The 17,492-nt window shown below is 51.1% G+C and overlaps 5 protein-coding genes and 1 pseudogene across 5 annotated transcripts; 2 read left to right on the forward strand and 4 right to left on the reverse strand.

Annotated features, from left to right (window-relative positions):
• Positions 1–1,283: 1,283 nt before the first annotated feature.
• On the reverse strand, positions 1,284–1,700 carry LOC142301006 (histone H3). Its single transcript, XM_075342027.1, has one exon. The coding sequence runs from the start codon at positions 1,692–1,694 to the stop codon at positions 1,284–1,286; it is 411 nt and encodes a 136-aa protein (XP_075198142.1). The 5' UTR covers positions 1,695–1,700.
• Positions 1,701–2,673: 973 nt separating this feature from the next.
• Positions 2,674–3,303, reverse strand: LOC142301007 (histone H1.01-like). The gene has a single exon (XM_075342028.1). It carries the CDS (start codon positions 3,301–3,303, stop codon positions 2,674–2,676), a length of 630 nt encoding a protein of 209 aa, XP_075198143.1.
• Positions 3,304–4,492: 1,189 nt separating this feature from the next.
• Positions 4,493–5,132, forward strand: LOC142302237 (high mobility group protein B1 pseudogene; annotated as a pseudogene).
• A 2,162-nt stretch (positions 5,133–7,294) lies between these two features.
• Positions 7,295–7,659, reverse strand: LOC142301009 (histone H4). The gene has a single exon (XM_075342029.1). It carries the CDS (start codon positions 7,626–7,628, stop codon positions 7,317–7,319), a length of 312 nt encoding a protein of 103 aa, XP_075198144.1. The 5' UTR covers positions 7,629–7,659; the 3' UTR covers positions 7,295–7,316.
• Positions 7,660–9,322: 1,663 nt separating this feature from the next.
• LOC142301010 (histone H2B 1.1-like) lies at positions 9,323–9,716 on the reverse strand. The gene has a single exon (XM_075342030.1). It carries the CDS (start codon positions 9,701–9,703, stop codon positions 9,323–9,325), a length of 381 nt encoding a protein of 126 aa, XP_075198145.1. The 5' UTR covers positions 9,704–9,716.
• Positions 9,717–10,030: 314 nt separating this feature from the next.
• Positions 10,031–10,417, forward strand: LOC142301011 (histone H2A type 1). Its single transcript, XM_075342031.1, has one exon. It carries the CDS (start codon positions 10,031–10,033, stop codon positions 10,415–10,417), a length of 387 nt encoding a protein of 128 aa, XP_075198146.1.
• Positions 10,418–17,492: the final 7,075 nt, after the last annotated feature.

Consider the following 17,492-nt stretch of genomic DNA (forward strand, 5'->3'; position numbering starts at 1 on the left):
ATTGTCTGGTTTTTTTCTAGTAAACCCCAACATACGGATATATAATAATTCCATATAGTACTGTATACAGCTTTATAGCCTCATAGTACTGTATACGTCCATACACTGCTATATATCCCAATATAGTACTGTACACTAGTGATGGGTAATTCGTGAGTGAGTAGATCAAAATGAACTAATCCTTTAGCTTTAAATCTAAGTCCCCTGACCCCGTCTGATACTCACCTTCTGGTGCCTTAAAGGAGTTGTTCGACATCAACTCAAATTTTTTTTGTTAGGTTAATCTGTGCTGTATTGTCATGTAAAACACCCCTACATTGTTATTTTTTGTTTTCTAACTTTTGTTCCTCTTGAATTCACCCTTTATTCTCTGCAGCTCTTTGTTTACATTCAGCTCCAGCAAACATGACCACTTCCTGTGCTAAATAGTGATGGGTAGTTCGTGAGTGAGTTCAAAATGAACTAATCTTCAGAGTGACCTACGGTAGTTCACCATCCTGACAGAGATTAGTTCATTATGAACTAAACAGCAGTGTGAGGAGACAGAGAGTGATCCTCTACAGCTCCAGGAGGCTCCTGCTCTCACACTGGCTCTAAATAGCCCCTGATGCTGGAAAAGAAGGTAGTAACACTATACCACACATCAAATACAAATATAATAGTAATAATAATATTAATAAAACTGAAATTGCACAGTAGACAGACAAAGCTCATGTGTGTGAGAGAGAGTTTGTGTGTGGTTCATGCCCCTAACCTGTCTGTGTGATAAGATCGGCCTCCTGTAGCCTAGATCAGTCTTGCTAAAATCGTTACCACTGGCTCCTGTTCTGTTCACAGCTTCGACATCAGACACCGGATCCAGGATAAGTGGCGGCTCTGAGAAAAGCCTGTGTTAGAATAGAGCGGTCTAGGGTGAGAGGACAATGGAGCTTATGGGCATGAAAAAAAAAGCTCCAACCCCCCCCCCCCCCCTCCTCCTCACCCACCACCACATTAAAAGGGGGCACCGCACAATGAGTCGTTCCAAGTAATAGGACAGATGGTAAGAAACCACACCGGTGCTATAATCCAGATACAGGCGGACGCTGCGGCTTGTGCTGACAGAGCAAAGAAAAAAAGCAACAAACAGGAGACTCCGCAGCGCCGCCCGTCACATGTAGAGACCGCGCCCCGGACACTGCGGGGAATGAGGAGAATCAGAGGCCAGGAATCAGCTCGTCTGAGGGAGGATGTGGTGGCTCTGAAAAGAGCCTTTGTGTTGTGCTCGGGGGTGCGGGACAGATCTACGCCCTCTCCCCGCGGATGCGGCGGGCCAGCTGGATGTCTTTGGGCATGATGGTGACCCTCTTGGCGTGGATGGCGCACAGGTTGGTGTCCTCGAACAGCCCCACCAGATAAGCCTCGCTGGCCTCCTGCAGGGCCATGACGGCCGAGCTCTGGAAGCGCAGATCGGTCTTGAAGTCCTGGGCGATCTCTCTCACCAGGCGCTGGAAGGGAAGCTTCCGGATCAGCAGCTCGGTGGATTTCTGGTAGCGGCGGATCTCCCGGAGAGCGACTGTCCCCGGCCGGTAGCGATGCGGCTTCTTCACTCCGCCGGTGGCGGGAGCGCTCTTCCTGGCGGCCTTAGTGGCCAGCTGCTTGCGGGGAGCTTTCCCTCCGGTGGATTTACGGGCGGTCTGCTTAGTTCTGGCCATAGCTCTGTATAGAAGAGAACAGAAGTGATGCGAGGAGCGGCGGGAGCAGAGTATTTATCCTCCTGTGCGCGTCCTCATTGGTCTGTGAGAAACACGCCCTCTGGTCTCTTACCAAAAAAAGAAATCATGTAGTTAATAAAAATCCAATATCTCTGACCAATCATTTTTTCTGAAGAAGCTCCACACCCCCAACTAACCCCGCTTTCATCCCCCGTAGTCCCGCCTGTCTCCTCCAAGTCACATCCAGGCTGCACGCGGATCTGGAGCAAACGACACCGATGTAACTGCAGCTCCATCTCCCCGCACACAGCGCTCTACAGTGCAGCTCCCGCATAATCACTACATCCCCGAGAACTCTGCTCCCGGCATCTACCGCCCCCTGTATATGACATCACCGCGCAAAACTGTACACAGTCACTGATCACAGGGAAACGACAAAGTGTAGACACTGATCATACAGCTCTGCAGGACAAGGTGGTGACACTGATCATACAGCTCTGCAGGACAAGGTGGTGACACTGATCATACAGCTCTGCAGGACAAGGTGGTGGCACTGATCATGCAGCTCTGCAGGACAAGGTGGTGGCACTGATCATACAGCTCTGCAGGACAAGGTGGTGGCACTGATCATGCAGCTCTGCAGGACAAGGTGGTGGCACTGATCATACAGCTCTGCAGGACAAGGTGGTGGCACTGATCATACAGCTCTGCAGGACAAGGTGGTGGCACTGATCGTACAGCTCTGCAGGACAAGGTGGCGGCACTGATCATACAGCTCTGCAGGACAAGGTGGTGACACTGATCATACAGCTCTGCAGGACAAGGTGGTGACACTGATCATACAGCTCTGCAGGACAAGGTGGTGACACTGATCATACAGCTCTGCAGGACAAGGTGGTGACACTGATCATACAGCTCTGCAGGACAAGGTGGTGGCTCTGAGAAGAGCCTTTGTGGTAGGAGGACAGAGCGGCTCCGCTTATTTCTTGGCTTTAGTCGCCTTCTTAGCCGGGCTCTTGGCAGCTTTGGGTTTTGCCGCCTTCTTAGCCGGACTCTTCGTCACCTTCTTGGGCTTTGGAGCGGCCTTCGGCTTCTTGGGGCTCTTTGCCGCTTTCTTGGCGGCTGCTGCGGGCTTCTTAGACTTTTTCGGGCTCTTCTTGGCCGCGGCCGGAGCCTTCTTGGGCTTCTTCGGAGATTTGGCCGCTTTCTTGGCTGCCGGCTTCTTAGGCTTGGCCGCAGCTGCGGGCTTCTTCTTGGCCGCTTTGTCCTTCGTCTCCTGCTTCTTGTTCAGCTTGAAGGACCCGGAGGCGCCGCTGCCCTTCACCTGGAGCAGGGAGCCCTTGGTGACCAGAGCCTTGATGGCCAGCTTCAGGCGGCTGTTATTCTTCTCCACATCGTATCCTCCGGCAGACAGAACCTTCTTCAGGGCGGCCAGAGACACCCCACTGCGCTCCTTGGAGGCGGACACGGCTTTCATGATCAGCTCGGAGGCGCTGGGACCGGAGGATTTGCTGCTTTTCTTGGCAGTCCCGGATTTCTTCGGCGCCTTCATAGATTTGGCGGCCGGTTCGGCGGGAGGAGGAGCGGCGGCCGGTGCGGTCTCTGCCATCGTGTGAGCGGGAAATAAGCACAGAAATCTTCTGAGAGAAAACCACTGAGGCCGGAGCGGGAGGCGCTTGTTATATATACAGTCTTACTGCGCACTGATTGGCTGCTGAGCTGCACTGTCCTGAGCTTCTATTGGCTGCCACTCAGCACAGGCCCCGCCTTCTCCCAGCTGAGCCCAGTGAAGCTCCGCTCTCCCCTTGTGCTTTCCTGCCCGGGATAAAAGCTCTATATTATCGGCTACAGCCGGACGGGTGAGGAGCTTCCGCCATCACTTCTCCTCCGCCATCATCTCCGCGGAGCGTGTGTGGCCGTCACTGCCAGAGATGCCGGGAAAGAGCGCAGAGGATCCCGGGATCAGCGCCGCCGTCCTCCGGATCTGCTCATCACTGAGTGTCCGGGAAGATAAACCTGCTGCGGGAGCTCGTCCTCCTATTCCCGGCTCTTGTCACCACCACAGGGATCTTCACTACAATATATATCGTGCAGGAAGCGGATTGTACGATGTGGGGGCGACCTGGAGCTGCTGAGAGCCCAGAAGCGTAACACAGGCGATGGCCTCCGCTGCCTGCACCTCCCGGAGCTGGAATATAAATCTATCCCGTGTGTGCAGAATATTGGGGGGAGGACACGTCTCCACATTAGTGGATCACACCCGGAGGAGGATGAGTGCGATCTCCGGCACAAGATTGTGTCTTATCCTCTGTGAAGCTTTTATCTGAGGCCTGTAATGGAGGGAAGAGCTGTGATCGGGCGATGAGTTCACAAAGCGACTCACTCCCCATCAGAAAGCAGAAAACTCCCCGTGTGATCACAGAAATGTGAATTCACGCATCTGACACCAACTATTGTGCAACAGGTGAAATACTGAGGAAGAAGCGGAGACACAAAATGCAGAATCCACACACAGAGCACCGCTGTATATACTGCACAATCAGCACAGCACTGATCAACAGCATTATAAGTGTCCATAATAATAGCAGCGTGTACAGTGTATACAGGGTATAGTGTATACAATATATACAGCACTGTCTAGTGTATATAGTTGTGTATACATTATAGTCAGCACTGATCAACAGCCTTATAAGCGTCCATAATAAGAGAACATGGTGTACAGTATCTACAGTGTATAATGTATACAATAGTATGTACAATATATTCAGCACTGATCAATAGCCTTGTAAGTGTCCACAATGATATCTGAGGGTCTGCAGTCTGTACAGGGTATAGTGTATACAGCAGTATGTACACTATATTTAGCACTGTGTACAATATATGCAGCAGTATGTACAGTATATACATACAGTATATACAGCAGTGTTTACAGTATAGTGTCCTCCTATGTCTACTTTGTACAGACTTGCAGAGAAGAGCAGAAGGAAAATCATCCTGATGTATCTGTGAACTTTGCAGAATTTCCCAGTAATTGCTGGGAACAGGGGAAGACTATGTTTGCTACAGAGAAGGGAAAGTTTCGTTATGAAAGTGAAATGAAAGCTTACATGCCACCAAAGGAAAAACAGGAAAGAAGTTTAAAGACCCAAATGCTCCCTCTGTTTTCTTCTTGTTTTGCTCTGACATCCGTCCTGAAATCACAGGGCAGCAGCCAGGTCTGACCATTGGGGACGAGTCAAAGAAATGAGGAGAGATGTTGAATAACATTTCATCAAGGAACAAGGCGCCTTAAGAGAAGAAAACTCCCAAACTGAAGACGTACAAGGATACGGCGCTGTATCGGTCCAAAGGCAAACTAGAAAGTGCAAAAAAAGGTCCCTGCTGAGCCTGAAAAGTGCAAGAGAGGAGGATGATGATGAAGAAGAGGAGGATAAATGAGCAATCTCCATCAGTCTGCCTAAATATGATCTCTCCATCCACAATACATATTACAAGGGCTTTATTATCTGCCATTATTTACAACCAGAGCAGACTGAATGAATATGGCGCTGATTCATCTATTATAGGAGACTAATAACTGAACAGATCATATAATGCTGATAGATCAATAGATATGAGAAGGGATAACTTCATATTAGAAATATTGACTAAAGTCTCCCCTATAGATACTCAATTATCTTATTTATGAAATCCGCAAGTGGCTATTATAACATTCTAATAAGTGGCTAAGAAGACTAATGATACCAGTCGCAAAAAAAGCAGGCTATACATCCCATTCTCAGTGCCTAAAAGTGAGAGTAGATAGCGTTAGAGGAGCCTTTTCAGTAAGTGCATAAAGTATTCCTGGTATAGTATGCACCTCCAGCCAGAAGAGTGAACATTTCTACTATACTCAGGCAGTGATGTCAGACCACGTGGAGGTGTCCGGGAGCTGGAAGGTGACGATTCCACGCATCTCTACTGCTAATAAGCCCTGTGCAATGTACTGAGCGGTAGATCATTTTGTCTCTAGTGCCTGTGCTCTCTATCGTGTACGCGCTCTACGCGTTTTATCTGAATTCCTGATTGCTGCCCAGATTCATCAGGGGTATGTGGCAGCTTGTCTAGTTACATGATGTTACATATGATGCATGTAACAATAGTAGGCGACATGATAGCTACAGCGGGGAGCGGCTCCTGCTGCCTCCCTTCAGTCCACCAATCAGCCTCCGATCCATGACATATGAAGGAGACTGCGGCCTATGAAAGCGGAGCAATGAGGAAACAGTAACCACGGCCGAACACAGCCAATAGCGCTGCACAAAGCAGCCCCAGCGACCAATAGGCAATGGATGTCGATCCCAATAATTACTTATGCAGACACAGACCCCATGCAGTACAATGTAAGAATCTACAGCAGTAAGTGACGATAATAAATACAATATATTTATAACCTTCATTATACAGCACGTTCTGTCTATTGCGACCCCATCTCCTTATAGGATCCTCGCTCCGCCTGTACCTGATGGTGTTACTTTGTGATGTCTGCGCATGTCCCCGCTCAATGCTGAGGAATACAATGTACAGGTATACAGCACAATATACTCTCCAGATGGCGCAGATTACTCTCTGGTGCTCCTTATATTCTGTGCTGTATACACTCATGTATTCCCGGCTCCCTGTGTAGCCGCCGTAGTGTAGCCGCCGTACTCTGCTGTATTTCTACAAAGTGCTGTAAATCCTCGATGCAGCTTATTTTACTCACTTATATAGCTCTATTAATTTGACAGCTTTAGAGATGTGACCATCACGGCCACAAGTGGGGCTCAATATTTATATATATATTCCCCATCAGATATAGAGTGGGAAGAACCGGGGAAACGCACAGAAACACTGGGAGAACATACAGACTCCATGCAGATGTTGTCCTTTGTGGGATTTGAAACCAGGACCCCAGAGCTGCAAGACTACGGTGCTAACCACCGAGCCACAACAAGACTGCAGTGCTAACCACTGAGCCTCCATGCTGCACGTAACCCTATTAGAGCCCTTACTAGTGAGCTTTATACCTCCATACACTGCTATAAACGCCCACATTGTTGTATGTGCACCATATGGCGCTGCATCTCCTTCACCCTTCCTGCCATATAGAGCTTTACATGCATCATGTGCTTTCTAGTCTTGTATACCCTTCATATAGCCCTGTATAATACTCATATGCTGTATCCCACAGAAAATGCAGTAAACCTTCAAGCAATAAAATGTTCACCCACCAAACACTGAATATTCATAAAAAATACACTGTAATGCCATATAGTGCTGAATATACCCTATCAATCAGACATTCACCCCCAGCCACACGAGATCTCCCGCCATACAACGCGGGAGAGAAAGAAATTAGCAGCCATTGTGCAGGATTCTCATATTCAGTGCTCAGCCAATCAGCACGAGTCTGGCTCCGCCAACATGTTTATTCTAAGTCTCTCAATTTTAACCCTTTAGTAATGGCGGCGTTCCCACCAATTTCCAGAACAGATGTGATCGAGCGCAGCCCCTCCCCCCGCAGCAGGAGCTGTAGCTTCTCCTCGGAAGATGTGGGCGGCTCTGACAAGAGCCTTTGTGTTGTGTTAGGATAGAGCAGAATTAACCCCCGAAGCCGTAGAGAGTGCGGCCCTGGCGCTTGAGCGCGTACACCACGTCCATGGCGGTGACGGTCTTCCTCTTGGCGTGCTCGGTGTAGGTGACGGCGTCACGGATCACGTTCTCCAGGAAGACTTTCAGGACGCCGCGAGTCTCCTCATAGATGAGGCCGGAGATGCGCTTGACGCCTCCTCTGCGGGCGAGACGGCGGATGGCGGGCTTGGTGATGCCCTGGATGTTGTCCCGGAGAACCTTCCTGTGCCGCTTGGCGCCGCCCTTCCCCAGACCTTTCCCTCCTTTGCCGCGTCCAGACATCTTCCACGAAGTTAACAGAAAACTATGACTGACGAGCGCACAGTCCTCCTTTATATAGAGCGAAGGAGGACCAGAAAGAGAACAGGAGAGATGACGCGTGCCGGGGCGGAAAATTTAAGTCTTTTGCTCTGCCCCTCCTCTTCTGATTGGCTGAGCACAAAACTGTTGGGAATTTTGAATTTCCAGCTCATTGTCTGGTTATTTTCCCTCTTCTACAGCGTTAATGTTAAATATAGACATAACCTTCATTCCAGTAAACTCTCTATAGCTCTGTATATTCCAATATTATTGTGAATATCTTCATATACTGCGATAAAACCACCATATAGTGCCATAAAGCCCCATATTAGTGCTGTACACTGCCATATAGTATTGTATAGTCCCGTATAATGCTGGATATCACCTCTTTGTGGTGATTTACATGAGATAACTGGAGCTCAGTTAGTCACTATTTATATTGACCTCTGACGCCATTTTAAATATCATGACTAAATTTGATTGATGCACCAGAAACGCTTCAGTGTAGACATTGCCGATATGGATTTTTTTTTGTACGTGCAATAATAAATATCTTTCTCTCCATGGAGCTGATTCTCCTCTTTGCAGTTAGTCCCGGCAGTAACTATCCGTGCTCCGCACATGGCTGCACTCAGGCATTACTGGGGAGCTGGACTCTGGTTCCTCACCGCCTGATACCATTGTGCCATGTCCCCTCATTAAACCACTTGCATCCCCACAGGAATACTAATGATGCTGATTAATCCATAAAAATTCCATTTTATTAGTTACTCAATAAAAAAAACATGACAATGGGCATAGTAAGGAAAAAGGCTGCAAAATGTAACCCTCCAGAACTGGGGAAGGGTGGCCGGGACAACAAAGCAGTCTATAGTATAGGCAACGGTAACCATACACAGCACCCATAAATATAGGCCCTGTAATATTCTTATTCCATATACAGTATATAATATGCAATTTAGTACTTCTCAAATTTACATATCACCAGGTCATAGTAAAGTACATAATAATCCCACAGGGATCAGAAACTTTTCTAATATAGAATAAAAAAAGAAGAGAAGAAAGTCCCTCGATCTGATAGCATGCGGATCATACAATGCGGATCATACAAAGTTTCCAGATGTCCCCTCATTAGTCTGTTGTATTTATCCATGTAGGGCTGTATCTCTCCATAGTGATTCATAATTCTGATATACTGCCGTGTACAGCCATATAGCGCTTTATATTTCCATATTACCGTGTAGCAGCCGATATCAGATCAGTGACTGCAAATCACAGCCCCAGATAAAGCAGTAATAGATTATGTCACTGCACGGAGCAGCCTCATCCCCCCGCACTCCCCATGTGCTGCATTACAGATCTGTACATATCTCCTTTGCGGGAAGATACCGCATAGCTCCATATAGCGCTGTATCCTCCCGTACATTGCTATATATCCCCCAGTGCAGTATACCTCCATATTCTTCCCTAGTCACTACCGGGCAGCTCCATCCCCCCATATACACACGATCATTACCGAAATCCTCCAGCCACAAATCTCATTTGTAGCGACCATCGCAGCAGATCTACTCCAATCACTGCCACAGCCAGAAACTGAGACCATCCAGTATAAAGCTCAGATTAGACAATGTGGCGGCTCTTAGAAGAGCCTTTGTGGTGTGGGGCAGCGGTGGTGATCACTTGGCGCTGGTGTACTTGGTGACGGCCTTGGTGCCCTCGGACACGGCGTGCTTGGCCAGCTCTCCGGGCAGCAGCAGGCGCACGGCGGTCTGGATCTCCCGGGAGGTGATGGTGTGGCGCTTGTTGTAGTGCGCCAGGCGGGAGGCTTCCCCTGCGATGCGCTCGAAGATGTCACCGACGAAGCAGTTCATGATGCCCATGGCCTTGGAGGAGATGCCGGTGTCGGGGTGCACCTGCTTCAGCACCTTGTACACGTAGATGGCATAGCTCTCCTTCCGGCTCCTCCTCCGCTTCTTGCCGTCCTTCTTCTGAGTCTTGGTCACGGCTTTCTTGGAGCCCTTCTTGGGCGCTGGGGCGGACTTGGCGGGATCAGGCATGATGAGAGCAGAAAGATCTCTTCACTGGAGAGAGAATAATGATCTGCTCCTCCCAGAGCGGCCGTATTTATAGCCCGGCCATGCAAATGACACTGCTGTCACATCGCTGTTCTATTGGGTGACAAAGGCATGTGACCAGTGTGACGTTGGCTCTCTGCCCTCTGCAGCTCATTGGTGGATGCACAAGTCTCATTTCCATGGGTGACTTCAGATTCAGTCAATGACAGGAGAGGAGGGCGGAGCAATAGCTTATAAAATACTCCGGAGCCGGCACAATCCTCACATTACAGTTCTTTACCTGCTGATATCAGAAAACGCAACGCAGTGATGTCAGGACGCGGCAAACAAGGAGGGAAGACCCGAGCTAAGGCCAAGACCCGCTCATCCCGGGCAGGACTGCAGTTCCCGGTCGGGCGTGTGCACAGGCTTCTCCGCAAGGGCAACTACGCCGAGAGGGTGGGCGCCGGCGCTCCGGTCTATCTGGCCGCTGTGCTGGAGTATCTGACCGCTGAGATCCTGGAATTGGCCGGCAATGCCGCCCGGGACAACAAGAAGACCCGCATCATCCCCCGGCACCTGCAGCTGGCCGTGCGCAATGACGAGGAGCTGAACAGGCTGCTGGGTGGGGTGACCATCGCCCAGGGAGGCGTCCTGCCCAACATCCAGGCCGTGCTGCTGCCCAAGAAGACGGAGAGCAGCAAGAAGGGCAAGTGACGCCGCTGACCCCGCATCCTCCACAACACAAAGGCTCTTCTAAGAGCCACCACCCCGTCCTCACAGGAGCTGGCCCCGTCCTCACAGGAGCTGGCCCCGTCCTCACAGGAGCTGGCCCCGTCCTCACAGGAGCTGGCCCCGTCCTCACAGGAGCTGGCCCCGTCCTCACAGGAGCTGGCCCCGTCCTCACAGGAGCTGGCCCCGTCCTCACAGGAGCTGGCCCCGTCCTCACAGGAGCTGGCCCCGTCCTCACAGGAGCTGGCCCCGTCCTCACAGGAGCTGACCCCGTCCTCACAGGAGCTGACCCCGTCCTCACAGGCGCTGGCCCCGTCCTCACAGGCGCTGGCCCCGTCCTCACAGGAGCTGGCCCCGTCCTCACAGGAGCTGGCCCCGTCCTCACAGGAGCTGGCCCCGTCCTCACAGGAGCTGGCCCCGTCCTCACAGGAGCTGGCCCCGTCCTCACAGGAGCTGGCGCCCCTCATCTCTGCTGTGATCTCTGCAGATGTTACTTGGTGGAGTTTCTATAATAGGGGGGATGAGGATGAGCCGCACCCGGCAGTGGATTTAGTGCTGTGTATTAAGTTGGCTCAGTGGGTATAATAAGTTGCACTGGGTTTATGATCTGGGTTGTGACTCGCTCTCACTGCTCGCTTATACCCGATCCCCGCCTCCCATATAGCGCTATATACCCCTGACCTGTCAGTATACAGCACTTGTGTTACATCCGTTTCTCGCCTGTATTCGCCATCGGCCGCTGCAGACAGTCGCTCCCGGCGCTGCAGACAGTCGCTCCCGGCCGCATCCACAGGGTTCAGCTTTTCTGTTCTCGGTTGATCCTTGGACCTGAGTGAGATCAGAGGAGCCGGGAATTGCGGGAATTTCTCGTATTTATCCCGGGATTTCGTATTTTACTGAGTGACTTGGTCCGATCCTTTGTGAATATAATATTCTGTATAATCCTCATGGCTGTATTACCCCAGAGCGCCGCTCACCCTCCATATAGCGCTGTATACCCCTGCACAGCGCTGAGTATACTGTATGTGGCGGTGTAATTACGATCAGATCTTCCCGCACAGCAGAGACCTCCGCCTGACCCCGCGGATCACACAGAGCGGGAAACCCTAACCCTAGACATAAAAGCACCACACAGGACCGGCTCCAGGTTCTTGTGGGCCCCGCGCGGAAGAGTCCCAGCGGGCCCCATCCACACACAGACACCGATACGAACACGTACATATACATATTTAAAGACAAACTCACAAAAATACATATAAACAGACAAATCTATACAGTCATATACACTTACACACACACACACACACACACACACACTGCTACATACAGACAAACACACACACACACTGCTACATACAGACAAACACACACAACTCTGCTACATACAGACAAACACACACAAGTCTGCTGCATACAGACACACACACAAGTCTGCTGCATACAGACACACACAACATTGCTACATACAGACAAACACACACACAATCTGCACTTACCCGATTAGGTCACGGTGGAGAGGGGGCCCACACAGCGCCGGACAGAAGCTCGCCTCCTTCATCTGTGGGACTGAGAAGGCGGTACCTTCGCCCACAGATGAAGTTCAAACCAGGATGTCTGCGCACCTTAAAGTGACGGCGCCGCAGATTGCTGCCGAGGATTGCGGTCCCCGGAACTCGGCCGGGGCAGCAGAACTGTAAAGGCAAGTGGGCCCCGGCCAAGGGACAGAAGAACTGACGAGGCCGAGTGGGCTCTCCAGGGCCCCAGCATTTGCCCGGGTTTGCCGGGTGCTGACGCCGGCCCTGGCACCACGCCTGCATTAGTTTGTTTTTTCAGCGATGGCGTGGCCCCCGGTCATGAACTCACCTTCTGGCATCTTCACCACTTAGGCACCATTCCGATCCCGCGGCGCCTTCGTGTGCACATGACATGTAACTGGTTGGAAGCCAGAAGTTACATCACAAGAGCGCAATGCATCTTATGAGAGCCAGAACAAGGCTCCCATGGAGATCCATTGCTTGGTGACCTCCAAAAAACACCCGCGCTGCCAGCAGGTCACAAATCCCCGGAGACTGGAGCACTGCTGAACATAGGTGAAGGCACCGGAAGGTGAGTATCAGACGGCGTCAGGGGACTTAGATTTAAAGCACCAGTCCAGAGGTGCAATAACAAAAATGCCGGAGTGAGGCTTAAGTAGTGAAGCGGCAGCAGTTACTGAGCTTTCTTCATACACCGGCTTCATGAGTCACGTGTGCCGCCCCAGCAGTGGGTCGAACCGCTCGGATCCGGGATAGTGTCAGTTCGTGGCTCGAGGGTCTCCGGACCCGGGGGCTTAGTGGCCACACTCTAAAGTAAAAAGGGGATATTTACAGAGGAGTTGTAGTTCATGACGCCACCCGTGGTGTGCGGTAACTGGGAGTACCGCTGCTGCCGTTGGGAGTACCCAGGGTGATGGAGTGGGGCAACAAGGTGTCATTACCCTCCACGGGTAGGGGTAGGCCCCAGAACTCTGGATGAGGCTACTGGGTGCCGTTAAGTGGAAATCACTCAGGTACTCACTCAGCCAATAAACAGATGCTGACAACCGGGTAATCCAAGTCCCTGGTGCCGCTGCCTCTCTCGGGGAGCTCGTCCGGGTCCCGTCCCCCGCAGTGCTGCCTGGTGATCCGTGACCTGCCTCCTGCCACAAAGTTTAAATTCACCGTAGTGGCCCAGTAGTCTGGAACATGCCGGGCCCTGCTCCCCACTGTGACTAAGTGTGGGAGACTGCTCTCATGGCTCACGCTTGGGATTTCAGTGGGCTGCTTGTATGGAAGGCCCTATCCCCCTCGTTGCGCTAGTGCCCCGATTCTGGACCTAGTGGGAACAGTCCATAAAGGCTCCGCTCTCCGCAGGTTAACTGTCGGGTTGCCTGAAGCTTCTCCCCGACCTAGGGTCCGTGTACCCCGCCGTACCTTCAGTCCCGGGTCAGTGATAGGAGCAGGCTGCTGACCATCCTCTTTGACAGGTCTAGGCATCTTGCCTCAATCCCCTGCGACCGGGGGTCCGACTCCTCTTGGTCCAGACCACCGCTTGCAACCTAGACAGCTTCTCCTGGGAGCCACTACTCCCAGCCTCCTCCACTGTACTACTCCACTTTTTCATTCCACTCTTCACTCCTCACCTCCCCTTCCTGACCCCTAGGTGGGCGACCCTATTATGTTTAAGCCACCCACTGGTGTGTCTGGTGGGTGTGGTGCAGGGTCTTCTTAGGATTTGATTTGCTGTTGGAGACAGCACAGTAAGATGGAGACCCAGAACCATGAGGGATTTGAATAGCGCACTAAGGAGAAAGAGCGCGCAGAACCCTGTGACGACCTGAATACAGTGGTCTAGGGGCATCACACACATATACTTTATGAAGCAGGAACAGCTTAAAAGTATATACTGTACCTACTGACATATTATATATAGCAGTACCATGCTTGGGGGCTCAGTACTCGTTAAGAGCGGATCATCCTCGGATGGGCGCGACTCGAGTATAACGGAAGTCAATGGGGAACTCCAGCATTTTTCTAGAAGATTTCCCCATTGACTTCCATTATACTCAGGTAGTCGAGTCACACCCATCCGAGCATACGACTGCACTTAACGAGTACAGAGCACCCGAGCATGGTAGTGCCCGCTCATCACTAGTTACAAATACAGAGTACCTGAGCATGGTAGTGCCCGCTCATCACTAGTTACAAATACAGAGTACCTGAGCATGGTAGTGCTCACTCATCACTAGTTACAAATACAGAGTACCCGAGCATGGTAGTGCCCGCTCATCACTAGTTACAAATACAGAGCACCCGAGCATGGTAGTGCTCGCTCATCACTAGTTACAAATACAGAGTACCAGAGCATGGTAGTGCTCACTCATCACTAGTTACAAATACAGAGTACCTGAGCATTGTAGTGCCCGCTCATCACTAGTTACAAATACAGAGTACCAGAGCATGGTAGTGCTCACTCATCACTAGTTACAAATACAGAATACCTGAGCATGGTAGTGCTCACTCATCACTAGTTACAAATACAGAGTACCGAATGAACATCCTCAGAGCCAGGGGAGGTCATCATTTTTGCCAGGGGTTGTATATATAGATATATATATATATGTATATGTATATATATATATATATATATATATATATATATATATATATATATATATATATATATATGTATAATGTGTGTGTAAATATATATATATGTGTGTGTGTGTGTCCGGGATTGGCATCTGCACCGTCGCAGCTACAGCCACAAAATTTTGCACACTCACACGTCTGGTGAGGTAATAAGATGTCGGTGGGGAGACGGACAGCGACAGACAGGGAAAGAGACAGAGAGAGACCGACAGACAGAGAGAGACCGACAGACAGAGAGAGACCGACAGACAGAGAGACCGACAGACAGAGAGAGACAGACAGAGAGAGACCGACAGACAGAGAGAGACCGTCAGACAGAGAGAGACCGACAGACAGAGAGAGACCATCAGACAGAGAGAGACCGACAGACAGAGAGAGACCGTCAGACAGAGAGAGACCATCAGACAGAGAGAGACCGACAGACAGAGAGAGACCGTCAGACAGAGAGAGACCGACAGACAGAGAGAGACCGTCAGACAGAGAGAGACCGACAGAGAGACCGACAGACAGAGAGACCGACAGACAGAGAGAGACCGTCAGACAGAGAGAGACCGTCAGACAGAGAGAGACCGTCAGACAGAGAGAGACCGTCAGACAGAGAGAGACCGACAGACAGAGAGACCGTCAGACAGAGAGAGACCGACAGACAGAGAGACCGACAGACAGAGAGAGACAGACAGAGAGAGACAGACAGAGAGAGACCGTCAGACAGAGAGAGACCGTCAGACAGAGAGAGACCGACAGACAGAGAGAGACCGACAGACAGAGAGACCGACAGGGAAAGAGACCGACAGGGAAAGAGACCGACAGAGACAGACGGGGAAAGAGACATACCTGGAAAATGACAGACCTGGAAAGAGACAGATAGGGAATGAGACAGACAGACATGCGAACAGGGACAGAGACAGGTAGACAGAGAAGGAGGAGACAACCAGAGAGACATAGAAAGATAGATGGGGAAAGACACAGACCTTGATAGAGACAGACGGGGAAAGAGACAGAGAAATAGAGAAAAACAAGGAAAGAAAGAGACAGACAGGAAAAGAGACAGACAAAGAGAGGGGGAGACAGACGTGCTCTGTCTGTCTCTTTCCCAGGTCTGTCTCTTTGCCCATTACTTGGCCAATTTAGTTAAATCTGTGTGGAATATCTGTGGTGATGAAATATATATTGTGAAATGCTTCTATTAGCTTAGTTTTTGCCTTTTAATAATTACATTTCTATTTGTATTGTGGTGTTTGTGTGCAGAATACATTTTTGTTAATACATTCTATTTTGTTAACAGCAGTTATTATTTGTCTTCTCTCAGCATGATGCTGGAGTTTACCCTCTCATACTGTATAGTGAGGACACAGGTCCATCCTGCCGGCCCCATGTGCGCTCTGTAATGGATGACGCTTATCGGACCTTAGGCTAGTTTCACACTTGCGTTGAACGGTATCCGTTGCATTGCGTTGTGTGACGGATGCAACGGATGCTGCAAAACAACGGAATCCGTTTTTGATTTTTTTTTTTACAGTTTACCGGCGGCAGACTATTGTGAACGATCAGCTGATCGCTCCCAGTAGCCGGCCGCCGGGTGATCAGCTGATCGCTCCCAGTACCCGGCCGCCGGGTGATCAGCTGATCGCTCCCAGTAGCCGGCCACCGGGTGTTTAGCTGATCGCTCCCAGTAGCCGGCCGCCGGGTGATCAGCTGATCGCTCCGTGCAGCCGGCCGCCGGGTGATCAGCTGATCGCTCCGTGCAGCCGGCCGCCGGGTGATCAGCTGATCGCTCCGTGCAGCCGGCCGCCGGGTGATCAGCTGATCGCTCCCAGTACCCGGCCGCCGGGTGATCAGCTGATCGCTCCCAGTACCCGGCCGCCGGGTGATCAGCTGATCGCTCCGTGCAGCCGGCCGCCGGGTGATCAGCTGATCGCTCCCAGTACCCGGCCTCCGGGTGATCAGCTGATCGCTCCCAGTACCCGGCCGCCGGGTGATCAGCTGATCGCTCCCAGTACCTGGCCGCCGGGTGATCAGCTGATTGCTCCCAGTAGCCGGCCACCGGATGTTTAGCTGATCGCTCCCAGTAGCCGGCCGCCGGGTGATCAGCTGATCGCTCGGCCGCCGAGAATGTGTGCAGGGGCGGAGTGCGGGGGGAGCAGAGCAGGGTCATGGCGCTGAGGACAGGTGAGTAGGTGTGTGTGTGTGTGTGTGTATACATGCGGAGTGGAGTGTGGGAGCGGGAGGAGCCAAGTGGGAAAGTGTCGGGCTCCCTGTACACGTAGGTAAATATCAGGTATAACTAGGCAAAGCACTTTGCTTGGTTACCCGATATTTACCTTGGTTACGGGTGCAGGGAACCAGAGAGAGCATGCGCAGTGAAATCCTGAGGATTCCGCTGCTCAAAAAAAGTTACATGCTTTCGTGGCGGTCTTCCGGTCAACGCTACCTGGTTACCACCCGGCCTGACGTGTTTCCTGCACACGTGGTTGGTGTAGCGCTAGGTGCATCAAAACGCTAATCGGGTTGTCGTCCGGTCTGACGTGTCCCAACACACGTGACCGGTTCCCAGAGTTCCTGGGTTATCTCAGAGCCATCCAGCTCTATAGTCTCCGCCTAACCCTCAGGTGCCAGCAGCTCCTTTGTCATCTGGAGCACGGTGGGCCCCGACTGGCGATTAGGATATATACCCCCTGGTCCTAATCTGCCGGTCCCCCCGTAACAAATCCCCCTATCCCTTCTACCACCATTTTTAAGAGCCGAATTCTGGTCCCCATAGAGTTATATGGAGACCAGCATACAGTCGGACATCTGCATTAAATTCTGTGCCAGAGCCATTTTTTATTTATGTTTTTATAAATATGGTCAGACTCGCCGATCCCGGTTATCTGCCCATCACTACAGACGGT

Source organism: Anomaloglossus baeobatrachus, chromosome 4 (genome assembly GCF_048569485.1).
Source record: "Anomaloglossus baeobatrachus isolate aAnoBae1 chromosome 4, aAnoBae1.hap1, whole genome shotgun sequence".
Classification (NCBI taxonomy): domain Eukaryota; kingdom Metazoa; phylum Chordata; class Amphibia; order Anura; family Aromobatidae; genus Anomaloglossus; species Anomaloglossus baeobatrachus.

Bases quoted from the DNA above. Each gene is read 5' to 3' on its own strand.
- LOC142301007 (XM_075342028.1), bottom strand. From the start codon at position 3,303: ATGGCAGAGACCGCACCGGCCGCCGCTCCTCCTCCCGCCGAACCGGCC.
- LOC142301011 (XM_075342031.1), top strand. From the start codon at position 10,031: ATGTCAGGACGCGGCAAACAAGGAGGGAAGACCCGAGCTAAGGCCAAG.
- LOC142301010 (XM_075342030.1), bottom strand. From the start codon at position 9,703: ATGCCTGATCCCGCCAAGTCCGCCCCAGCGCCCAAGAAGGGCTCCAAG.
- LOC142301009 (XM_075342029.1), bottom strand. From the start codon at position 7,628: ATGTCTGGACGCGGCAAAGGAGGGAAAGGTCTGGGGAAGGGCGGCGCC.
- LOC142301006 (XM_075342027.1), bottom strand. From the start codon at position 1,694: ATGGCCAGAACTAAGCAGACCGCCCGTAAATCCACCGGAGGGAAAGCT.